Source organism: Euleptes europaea, unplaced genomic scaffold (assembly GCF_029931775.1).
Source record: "Euleptes europaea isolate rEulEur1 unplaced genomic scaffold, rEulEur1.hap1 H_2, whole genome shotgun sequence".
Taxonomy (NCBI): Eukaryota; Metazoa; Chordata; class Lepidosauria; order Squamata; family Sphaerodactylidae; genus Euleptes; species Euleptes europaea.
The window spans coordinates 137471-149885 of NW_026612050.1; the positions used below are offsets into that span (position 1 = coordinate 137471).

General features: G+C 44.0%; 1 protein-coding gene across 1 annotated transcript in view; it reads right to left on the reverse strand.

Annotated features, from left to right (window-relative positions):
- Window positions 1–1506: 1506 nt before the first annotated feature.
- Window positions 1507–12415, reverse strand: part of LOC130492924 (spermatogenesis associated 6-like protein) — a 35661-nt gene continuing 24752 nt past the window's right edge. The window contains exons 9-13 of the mRNA XM_056866696.1: window positions 12278–12321; window positions 9808–9986; window positions 7644–7737; window positions 6534–6649; window positions 1507–1581 (exon numbers count right to left, since the gene is read on the reverse strand). Of these exons, the coding sequence (XP_056722674.1) occupies window positions 6548–6649; window positions 7644–7737; window positions 9808–9986; window positions 12278–12321 (419 nt within the window). The 3' untranslated portion in view covers window positions 1507–1581; window positions 6534–6547. The remainder of the gene's footprint in view (window positions 1582–6533; window positions 6650–7643; window positions 7738–9807; window positions 9987–12277; window positions 12322–12415) is intronic.

Below are 12415 nucleotides of genomic sequence, written 5' to 3' on the forward strand. Positions count from 1 at the left end.
CAAAACCCACTTATTTATCACCAAGTGCCAACACGGCAATTTAACCTGAATACTGAGGTTTTAGTTTAGAAAAAACCACTCATACATTAACATCTTTTGTCTGAAAAGAAAAACACAATAACAGAGCTTTTAGTAGGGGATTTCACTGAAAGGTGGGAGGTGCCGCAAAGCCCGCACTGTGGCCCAAGCGCTCTGCTCCCCTCCAGCTATGCCATGCTGTGAGCTATGCTCCCCTCCAACCTAGCTCCTCTCCAACCCCACCAAGGGAATCACCTTTGCCACAGACTCAACAGGCTGCCATCCACGCTGCACCCTCACGCCGCATGTGAGCCGCCTGGCATGTCAGCCACCTTGCCGCATGTGACAGGGGAGGGAGGAAGCGCTCCTATTGGGCTGCTGGGCAGAGGGGCGGGTGATGTGAGAAATGCCCTCAGGAGCGCATGGAGAGGAGGCGGGGAGCAGCCTGGCCCCGTGTCCCTCTGGCTTTCTAGTAACGAACTCAGGCAAACTCTGTGCTGGGGCGATGGCGCACATGCCCACAGAGTGGGCTCTGAGTGCCCCCTCTGGCACGCGTGCCATTGGCTATACCAGTGGTGGCAAACCTAACGCAGAATGTTGGGAGATTCCAAAAAAGGTTTGGAAATTCCAAGGTAAAGCTGCTTCCAAATAAGAGCTCTATGCAGACACAAAGGTGATACCTCCGGAGCTTTTCTGAAACATGTCCTGCATTGCCAACACAGATGAAAGCCAGGACTGGTTCCTTGCTTTGGGCAACAGGGCAGATTGGCTTCTGTTTCCAAAGAAGGGGGGAAAGGTTTGCTCTCTGTGCAGCCACAGAGGTTGCCAAGCCCAGAGACATAAGAAAACCTGTGTCTAGAGCCAAGTCAAAGGGTACATGGCTGTAACATGCCTGCTCAGAATATGCCACGGCACCCTCAAGCAACATATTGGGCACCCAAAGTTAACCTATTGAGGGTTTCTATGCTACAAACTATACAGCGACTCCTTATTGTTATGAGATACAAAAAGCAACCATAACAAAAACTCTGAAAATTCTGTACTTTGTCGTTTAATCTTGAACATATCCCACCAGCGAACCTTTAAATTTTGAGGCTGTGAATCTTCCTCATACATGACTGACATTTTGATAAAATTCAAAATGACACCCCCTGATTGGTAGTAACTCAATTCATTTCAAAACCACTTCAGCTAAGCACAGCCATAAGCCATTGAAGGAAAAAGTTTATCAGCATGAAAATTCCAAGACGTTTTTCACAGAAAATACTTTCAGCAGCCAAAGCCCAAGGACACATTATGCCATCAAGATTGTGATTGCTTCAAACATAATAAGCTGATATGTTACCAGTCTATGGAAAATATATAAATCAGCCATTTAATCAAACACTCTTTTCTCAGAACAACCAAAAAATATAAAAAATAAACTTGTTTTCCAACCAGTTTGGATATACCACACAGAAAATAAATTCATCCATGAGTCTTTTGTTGGAATGGAGATTTGGCACCAGTAGATCTTCTGTATCCTAAGGGTACTGCATTATCTCTGCAAAGGCATTGTATTATCTGTTAGCAAAACAATGGACAAAATTTTATAGCAAAATCATGCACTTAAACAATTTATTAGTTCTAATATTGAGTGGGGTTGTTGGCCACTGTGTGAGACAGGATGCTGGACTAGATGGACCGCTGGTCTGAACCAGCAGAGCTCTTCTTATGTTCTTATGAGATCTACTGAGTGATACATGCTATCTAACTGAGAAATCCAAGTAGAAAATTCCTCTTTATATCCCCTGTGAAGAGAATATATGTTTGAAATACAATGGGATTTTTTTACATTCAATAAACTGCCTTTCTTCTTGTTACTTAACCATTTGGATAAATTGGGTTAATCTCCTTGTCTCATTATGAATTAAAAATAAATTGCAATAATGCATTTCTACACATATTTGATACAAAAAATAAGGTTCTAAGTTGAGAAAATATTTTTGAAATAACCATTTCAAAGCTTAGCAACAGGAAGAAAATCATCTACATTCTTGCTGCATTAGTAGGGTTGCCGACTCTGGGTTGGGAAATTCCTGGAGATCTGGGAGCAGAGCCTGGGGAGGGTGGAGTTTGGGAAGGAGAGAGAGTACAGCAAGGATGTGATGCCATAGAGTCCACTCTTCTCTAGGGGATTTGATCTGTTGTCTGGAAATCAGATGTAATTCCAGGAGAACACTAGGCCCCACCTGGAGGTGGCAACCCTAGATACAAGGCACATACTAGATATGGAAGTGCTAGAGACATAATTTAGAAGTAACAACAAACCACAGTAATTAATTCTGAATAATTAATTAACCAAGCCATAGCGAATGAGAGAGCCTGAGGAAATCCTTTGGGGAATTTTTCACGGAGATTTGCTGCTGTTTCGACGCTGATTTGCGTCGGAGTCAAATTTTGGTTATTCACTGCAGATCCGGCTTTTCCCTGATAGAGATATAAAAGCCACGTTATGTCAGCGGCAAACCAAACCACTTCTGAGCCATACTTTCCAGTAGAAGCGCGTTTTGTTGCTCGGATGCTCATGAAAAAATGTTTGCCCCGTGAAGTCTCCTTTCTCCTCCCCCAAGAACGGTGATTGGCTGGGGGAGTTTCGCGCTCGGAGAAGAATACCGCCCCTTTTGCTGCCTGCCTGCCTAGAGTCCTGGCACTTCTCTCCCTCCATCCCGGAGGCTGGCGGGCGGGCAGGCGGCACGCCTTCCCTGCCCCTCGCCCGGGATGGGCCTTGGAGCTGGGCCCACACCTCCAAGCCCAGGGGGACGTCGGACGGACGGCTGCAGGGGGAGACCGGCGGGGCCACACCATGTGCTCCTCATGTGCTGGGGGTGGTGGTGGTGGCAGCTCGGTCTAGGGCAGCTGGACCCGTGGGGGGGATGTTCAAGGGAAGGGGCTGTTGGCCCCTCTACCCCAGCAGGGAGGGGGGATTTTTGAGAAATCGGATGGGAAAAATGTGCATCCTGAGAGTGGAAAACCCAAGGCAAAACTCCCTCCCATCACTCTTCTGAAGAGGGGCGGCCAGCCTGCTCTGGGTCTCCCTCCTCTCTCTCGATGCACTGTGGCCGGATCATGGCCGGCGTGCAAGCCAGGGGCCTTCTTTCCTCTCCCCCCCCACACCATTCCCACTTTCAGCTAAACACTTCTCTGGGCACATGGATGCAATTCCTGCCCCCCCCAATCCTGTCTATCATTAAAGGGCAATGGGTTCCACACCTATAGAAAATAGAGGGAAGCTTTGAGGAAAGCGCTGCCTTGCCCCCCCCCCCCCAATTTGGAATCTGGCTGTTCCAAAAGCAGAGCAGAGCGAGGGTGGAAGAAAAATGGAGGAGACCAGAGGGACTGGTGCTTGTTTTTTGCGCTGGAGCTGGTGAACCACATGAGGTAATCTGCTGGGCAGAGTTGGGGCGGAGTTGGGGGCAGGCATAAATAATGAGCCTGTTGGAAGGGGAGGCCTCCTGCAAAAGGGACAGACCAAACCGTTGTGAAATACAGCGTGCTTTGTTCCCATGGAAAACCAAAACTACATCGAGATTGACAGGGATAAATCGCGGCCATGTTTCGTGTTTTTTCTTAGTCCGTGGCAAAACAGAAGCAAAATCTACTGTGAAAAATGCCCCTTTGACATAAGCACTTCCTCCCCAGTCTCTCCTCTTTTTTTATACAGCTGGATAATTAAAGACTTCTGCTTGTGTAACAGATCACACTTTATCACTGCATACAAATGATAAATTATGGTTTTCTGTCTGTCTGGGGCCAATGCCTCCGCCCCCAGGGGATTGCAAGCCCTACCAAAAGCACACTGAGCCAGCAAGCCCCGAGGCTGGGGAAGTCACCTGTCAGGTTGCCGTAGGGCATGGCCTTGCAGAGTCTACTCGAGAGTCAGTCAGCTTGAAGGAGCCCAGCTGGCACTCAGTGGCAAGCTCAGCAGCAGAAACCAACCCACCCAAGTTCCTACCAGAGATGATCCTGGCTCTGAGACCCAGGGAAGCTCTAACAAAGGGGCAGGGAGAATAGGCAGCACTTACCTTTGTAGAGGTGGTTGGGTGGGGCAGCCAGCTAATTAAAGAAGTCCAGAGGGACAAGTTAATATGCTCACCACTCCAAGGCAAGCATCTATAGGCCCAGGGGATTGTCACTCCCCAGGGCTGGATTGTAATGGGAGGACTGGCTGAGCCCAGGGTTGGCCCTCTCTTGGGGAAGCATTTAAAGGGTATGCACAGGATCAGCCAGGGAGGAAGAGCCAGACCCATTCCAAGGCATGTGGGAATAGGTAAATGGCAGAACAGAGTGGGGAAATTGGGTGAAGAGAAACCCCCTCCTCTTGCTCTATTCTGAGGCCCTATCCTGGGGCACTTGCCCAACTAAAAGCAATCCTGGAGTTGGAGGATGAGACAACCCTGGACTCAGATCCGACCCCAGTGGAACCTGACATTGTCTTACCTGCAAGCCAGTATTATAACAGATCCTGGAATCCTGGTTTGTGGAGGGAAAGCACAAACCATACCAATAAATGATTTGCTGCAAAAGTCTTTCATGACTGAGCTGTAGGCAAGGAGAGGAAGGAGGGAGAGTGTATCCCTGAACATTTCCCCCTAGTTCATGCACATAAAAACAAACCTGGGCTTACTACACCTGGATTGTAATAAGCCCAGGTTTGTTGTAAATCCATCTATGGCAGAGTAAGGTTGCTCCATACTGCAAGGCTTATCCATGTTACTCCCATTGCCACTGAAATGCAAAGGCATTTGTGGGTGAAGTGCAGCACCCACACAGTGGTTTTCCCCACACTTTCCTTAACTCAGCTCCCTGTGGTCTCCTGTCCATCCCTCCATGTGCCACTGGAGCACATTTTTCAGCTTAAAAAATTGAAATAGTTATACTGCTATAGTGTTATGCTACAGTGATACAGAAATTAGTATGTTTTTTCAAAGTCCTCCAGTAATGTGTTGGGGGGGGGGGTGTTGGCCATGCAGTGGAGCCAACACAAGGAAAATGGAGCTGATATGGGCAGGACCTGCAAAAATGCTTACCTTTCCCACACAGCATGCAAACACATTTTGATTGCAATATCTCCAAAAAATATATCAAACCAAGTTTGGGAAAGACTGGAGCAAAGAAGAGGAAAACCTGGAGAATGGATGATTAGAGAATGACTTCAAATAGATCCTCCAAATAGAGAATGACTTCAAAAATCCACTCCAGTGTGGGTATCAGCCCAGAGCAAAAACTTCTGTGTGGAAGCAACCTATCCTGAATCTTCATGGCCATGTTAGATTTCAAAGGGATCTAAAAAAATGCTTATGCCTTTTTAAAAACCTGTACTTTTAGCTATCTATGTGCACAGCTCTTTCTAATTTTCTTTTTCCTTTCTTCTCTTGCTGATGGGATATGTTGGGGAAGAGGGTGCAGGAAGGATGAGTGGTAGGGTTACATGGGGTTTGTTGTTATATTTACTACTTTATGTGAAGACACAATTTAATAAAAAGAATCAAAGAACAAAATTATTTATGTATGCATGTGGAGAGGGCATCTTTCAGCCCACTGGTATTTAAGGCAGCACAAATAATACATTAGTATTGGCTCCAGACATCACTACATCTTTTGACCAGGAGAGAAAGGTACCCAATTGAATTGCCATCAAAGATACGAGTACCTGACCATGGCAGTAAGACACTAAGTAAGAGGTCTTTGACTTATATTTCTGCCTTTGGTCACATAAAATTATTATTACATTTCATCTTGGTTTACTTTTGAGTTTATTAATGTACTGCTTTCATGTATGGGGCCTTTTTGTATGATTGATATTATTTGACCACTGAGGAAGGCCCACAAGTCAAAACACACCTGGTCAGGGTCAATAATGGCAATGGCTCTTTTTATTTATGTACACTTGTGAGGCTACTGTTTGGGCAAAGACATGTTTTTTAGCTTTTAACCTATAGATATTGAGCCCATATTTATATTGTCTTAACCTTCTTTGGTTCTTAATTCCATTTATTTTGTGTTATTTCCCTTTTTTCTTTTGTCGTATTCAAGGCAACACACAGTAAAACTGCAGACCTTATGGGGCAATTATACAGCTACACCTCTGGATCCAGGCAATGGCTTGTACTTGCTTTAAGGCTCCAGGGCGAGGCAGACACTTGGCAGGTCTAGTTTCCCCTGTTATTGTACTGCAGAACTAATATCATGATCCTAAGCCTATTTGCTTGGGCTGAGCTCAGCGGGACTTAATTGCTTGGAATAGCAATATACCTATTCAATAATCACCCACTCAACTCAACTTGAACCTTCAAGATTCCACGCTGAAGTCTGAGGGTAGGGAAAATTCAATCTGATGTCGTTCTCGTTAATCCTGTGCTTTCCAGGGATGAAAGCACCATAACAATCTAGATCTGCATCTTTGTTTTTTTGTTATCTTCCTTTTTAATACCTTCCCTTAAATCAGAAAAGAGAAGGATTTTAAAGCTGCATACCTTGCCAATGACAGCTATGAACAGTATCTTTGTCCTAGTGAGTCACACAGTGGGGAAGACCTCAAAGAAATAGACCTTCTTTCAAGGACATCATCAATCTCAGAATCGGTGGCTCCCTGAAAAATATTCTTCCGGTTAGCTTAGTAGTTCATCATCATCAGCATTGCAAAATGTGCTTGACTAAAAACAAATGTATCAGGTATTCTAAAAGAATTAAAATGGCTTATCACTTCATGTTCCAGAACAATTGATGTATGACACTTCCTCTGTCCTTTATCGATCAGAGCACCTTTCTATTAGGTGAATATAATTTTAGAGGGACAACAGCAAGAACTGTCAGTTTGGGTTAACGCACATGGATCTGTGTCCCAAATGTTTGAAATTAGTGAGTAAAAGCAGTTTCTGATTCAAATAAAGCATAACACTGACATTACAGAGGCAGACATGAAATTCTCACAAAAATTTATGAGCAGGAAAAAGGCGCTTTGGGAGAGTCTGAGAGTGACAAAATACGAGCTATGCATTCAGATGGGAGGCAGAACTGCTTTCATATTATAAAAAGTAACAGATCCACCGTTCCTTAAAAGGGACCAGTCTCTTGACAAAATATTGTCACACTGTTGCCTGTACTGAGAAAACATTAATTTATTTTTAATCAGATATTTATTCAAGGAAATGGTACTGTTCTCTCTTATCAAAATTGCTCTCCAGCAATGTGGATACAATGAGGGAGAAAAGCAGGTGGAAATAACCTTTACTGCGAAAACAGCCTGAGAGGAAAGGATTAAAGCACCTGTCTCCCCTGCTGCACCCGCCTCCACTCACTATGACCAAATTCACAGCCTCTGTGATTATATTTCAGGGAGTGTATGTGTGTGTGGGGGGGAATAAACTATCAAGAGACAGCTCACTGCCCCCTGCAATCTCTTCATCTGCAGCCACGAAGCCCTAGACCTTATGTTGTATTCAAAGCCTTCTCTTTACCTTGCAGTCTACCTACTAAGGGAGGCAAGATACATCAGTGACCAGTGGGAAGAAAGTGTAAGAAAGGAGGCTGTTAAAACTTAAGCATCAACAGCAGCAGTTGTTCAGAAAGTGCATCATACTCACAAGGGAAAGTCTCTGCTTGGCCTCCTCTGAGGTTAAGAGATTCCTCACTCTCTCATTAATCTCCTCCCAGGTGGCATTGGGGCTGGAGTACAACCTGAAAAATGTTAGAGGGGTCATGATATGCTTTTAATTACCTCACAGACCTCCCCATCATGTAACTCAAGTAATCTCAAGCACAGATATTTAATCAGGGTGAGGTAAGTCTTTGCCTTACAGGCAGAAACTGGTTAAGCCTCAAATATCAAAAGGACCTGAGGAACATGGTGAAAACTGTGCTGAATGAAGGTCTTGTTGTGTTCTTGGATTCTGTATATACTCTCAAAAAGCCACATGGAGATACAAATGAAGGAACAGGCCAGGATCCAAACAGCATCATGCACATACCCAAGAGCTACACATTCCCTCTTCCATCTAGTAGTTTCTTGTGGTGCACTAAGGGCTTCTCCTGAGGGTCTCATGACCTTCTGAATTCAAGGGGAGGGGAGGGACATGCGACTGCTATGGGGAAAAGGGTTAATTAGCTCAAGAGCTCCCTTTCCCACATGAGTCACATGTTCCTTCCTTTTCCCTGAAGTTTCTGGTCAAGGAAAACCCTTCGTGCACCACAAGAAGCAATAGAACATAAGAAAGGCCCTGCTGGATCAGACCAAGGCCCATCAAGTCCAGCAGTCTGTTCACACAGTGGCCAACCAGGTGCCTCTAGGAAGCCACAAATAGATGACATAGAAGGGAGAGGAAATCTGTAGTATGTGCAGGAACTCTTGGGTATATGCATCCTGGTAGAAACTCAATGGCACAGAAAGAAGCTGTCCTGCCTGTCCTTGCTTGCCATTTGGCTGGGGCTAAATGAGCAATATTTTGCTCTCCAAAATGCCAGAATGACACCATTTTTGTGATACAAAGTTGGTTCGAATCCTGTATACAATCTTAACTGTGGCATGGATAAGTTGGCAGTTCTTCAGAAACAGCCCCCTTGAAAGCTAGTTAACGTGACTGCCAAAAAGCTTTTTCAGCCTCTGACCTCTATGCTATACAGTGTAGGGTCAGGAGACAACAGCAAAAATTACTCTTTTTGCAATTACGGACAACAAATGGCACCATTCTGCTCAGAAGGTCAACTTTTGCCAAAGGGCTGACTATGCATCTCAAAGTGCCTCGTGCAAGACAATGACAAAGGGATTCGAGTGTACAGAATTCTCTCTGATCTGTTGGGCTATTTATACCACAAGGTCAGGGTTGTTTATGGGACCTGCCTAGATCTCAGCTCATCTGTGTAGTTATTTTTCTTAATCTCCCTCGATCAGCATCGTTGCACTGCATCCTCCAGTCAGTATGGGACAGAAAGAACCAGAGGAATCGTTGCTAGGAAGGAACTCTCAGAATTAGCAGTCCTCCACAGAGTCCCGTCAAGCCTCACATAAAGTGATTTATGAAAGACAGGTGTGCACTAATGGCACTCATACATACATATGCTTTAATGGCCACAGCAGCTACTATTGCTGTTCCTTGCCCTCATCACCTCTCCCCAGAACCCATCATATGTTTTCTCTACTGGATGCTCCCTCATGAGCTTGGGGAGGAATGCATTGGCCTGGTTGTTAAGAACTGAGAAGGTTTTTCCTCCATACTGAGAGACATGGCCACAGTGAAGAAGTATAGTTACAGTACAGCAGTGGGGAAGAAACCATCAGCCTGGATGTTCTGGCAACAGGATGGTACTTCCTCAACACGGCTAGATTCAGTGAAGCTGCAGTCTCTGGTCCCATGGGTGAGATAACAGGAGAATGCTGCTGTGGGCTCAAGTAAGGAAGCAGGAGGTCATCCACTTGCTTGAGCCCATGGCAGTATGATGCAGTCACCCATTGCCCAGCCAACAAGTTCATCTGGCAACAGCGAGAGAGCATCTGCCTCTTGCCAGTGAAATCAGGCTGGTGGTTCTCTCCCCACTGCTGTGCAGTGACCACCACTTCCATTTCAGGTCAGCCTGCTCATTGTTCTCCATTTCCCATGGGGCCATTTGCCAATCCTGGAAACAATGAGGAGAAGAAGCAGTAACAGCAGCAATCAGCAGCCATTTTGATGGGCAGCTCTTCATGACGGGTCACCTGCTGGTGCCAGCCAAGTGCCAACCAAGCCCTGCACTCAATGACCTAGCAGTGATAACCTCTGTTGGGAAGATGCCCATCTCCCACTAGGACTTAGTGACCGGTAACGGTTTGGGGAGCCAAATAATGCTTTGTGGTCAAATGCAGAATTGCTGCAGGAGTAATCAAGAGGTCCCTCTGTTTCAAGAGATGATGAAACATGATCAGAACTGCTGCAGTCATCTGGCTCTCTGATAATCTGTGAAACAAGGAAGCAATTTCCAGTAGTTAGAACAAGGACCCTAGAAGACTGGAACATGCAAGACATATGCCTCAAGTTCCCCAGAACAAGCTCTGTAGTCAAACCAAGTCTACAACCCCCATTTGAATAAATATTTCTACTTTTAGTCATCAGCAACCAGTGGCCCAGCTATACATTACTCATTCCTAGGTTTAACCCAGGCACAGTCAAAACCACATGTGTTATGAGAGTTCCATGTTTGGAGGTCTCAGTGATTCCTGAAACTTAATTCTCAGGGATGTGGAGACCTGATTCAGATCAGGACTGTGGCATGTGGAGAAGGCTTAACACTGTGTTGTTTTCCCAACCTGTAACAGCCCCAGGAAGCTGCTGTTTGCATTGTTAGGAAAACGATGTCTACCAATGGAACACAAAACTCTCAACACATATCTGATTTTGATGGGACCCAGGGCAGTCCCAGGAACTCCATAATGTGCTGTTGCTCCCTGAGTGTATAGAAAGGAAGCTCAAAAGGAAGAAGATAAACTGAACCAAGGCCAAAGCTTAATTTTGTTCTTGAAAACTACTTGGGAGCTGCTTCAAATCTCTCAGCATTTCCTCACTCAGCACTTCTTCAATCTCTCTGTGCTTCCTCACTCATGCATTGTGTACTAATTGAAGTTTCCAAACATTCTTCTGTTGTGGTTTTCAATACATTTATGGTTAAAAGTATAGATAATTGACAACCTGCAGCATTGATTTAAACTCCAAGTAATGATTTTAGGCTTCAAATTTGAACCTGCATGGGAAAGAATGAGTTGTTTGTCTGGAAGGCATTTGAAAAACCACAGAGCAAGGTCAGTTAATGTTCCCGGGCATTGGATAATCAGTTGAAGTCTGGGAATATAGAGATAAACAGGTTGCTGATAGCAAATGTAGAGAAAAACACATTTTTGTGGTTGCTTTCAAGTCAAATATGGATGCATTATAAACAAGTCCAATAATGACTTCTTTTGTCTTTTGTGGTTAATAAGCCTTGAAGATGAAAGTGTGAAAACTGGGAATTTGTTTTGAGAAAATCTATGTTTGGGCATTATTTCCTACATCATCTATTTGTCTGACGTGAGGGAAAGATGTTTGTTAGAGGGATCTTTTATGTCTTTTGATGTCTGAGAATATTGTCAAATTCTCATAACAATTTTTTATTGATTCTCAAAGAAATTTTCATTAGTTCTCAAAATAATTGACCTCTGGAAAAGTATATATAGCGATCCAAGATTGTAACAGGTTGGAGATTCTTTCTCAGGCATGCTTGTATGCTGTCTAAGACCCCCCAACATAACTCATTGATGGTATATATCTTTGAATTTTTTTATTGTGTACTAATAAAAGAATATGTACTAATTTGTTAAAATCTGTTATATTTTCCCATGTAATCTAATTTTCATATATTTCATATACATTAGAGGGTTTTTTACTTTTTCATTAATAGTATTGAAGCATTAACAATAAAAAGGAATTCTAACACAATTCAAAGTTGTGTCATTGCTTGAAGGGGCTGGTTAAGCAAGATAACGTATTTTTTAGTGAAATACAACATCTAGAAACATAGCCACTTATCTCAGCATTTGACCGCTTCACTTCTAAGGCAGAGCCCCATGGACAGTAGGCCAGCCTAAAGATTACCCCACACACACACCATGCCATTTTCCCAACATATAATAGCCCTAGGAAGACCCAACAAAACATGTATCATATGACGCCAATCACCATTTTCTAGGGGAGACTGCAGCTGCCAAGCCAACCTTTCTGTGTAAAAGGCACTCCCAGCCATAGCTGCCACCTGACCTACCAGGAGTTATTCCAAAAGGGCACCCAATCTGTGTTTTTTTCCTTCCACTGCAAGAGAGCCACCAGCTATCAGATTAATCAGACCTCCCAACATCAAAATCCCAATCTTGCTGAGTTCAGAAGCAGCTATAAGGAGGAATGAGAACTCTGAATGCAGAATGTGGGCATAATTCCAAATGCTCTTCACAGTAAAAATCAGCTGAGAAGTTGACTGGCCTAAATCTGGACCAGCTATGTATACTTTTTATTACTGTAGAGGGTGTTATGCTGGAAAAGTATGCAAAGTGCATCCCTCTATTATCCATCTACAAAGTTCTCATTTTTGTGTGTTCATTTGCTAACCTCATTCAGTATTATTACAAGCAACCAGTATCAGCCATTGCCCTACTAAGGAATTGCATGCATTTGAGCAATGCACTTAGAAGCTATGATTTTACAGGTGCACCTTCTTAAATTACCTTGGCTGCGGGACATGATGCTTTCCAGCTATCAAAAGATAATGCTGAAAGAAATAAAATTCATATTAAATAATTAAAATAATATTTATATTGTATTTATATAATGTATAACGTGAGGCATCAGGTCTAAGAAGAGAA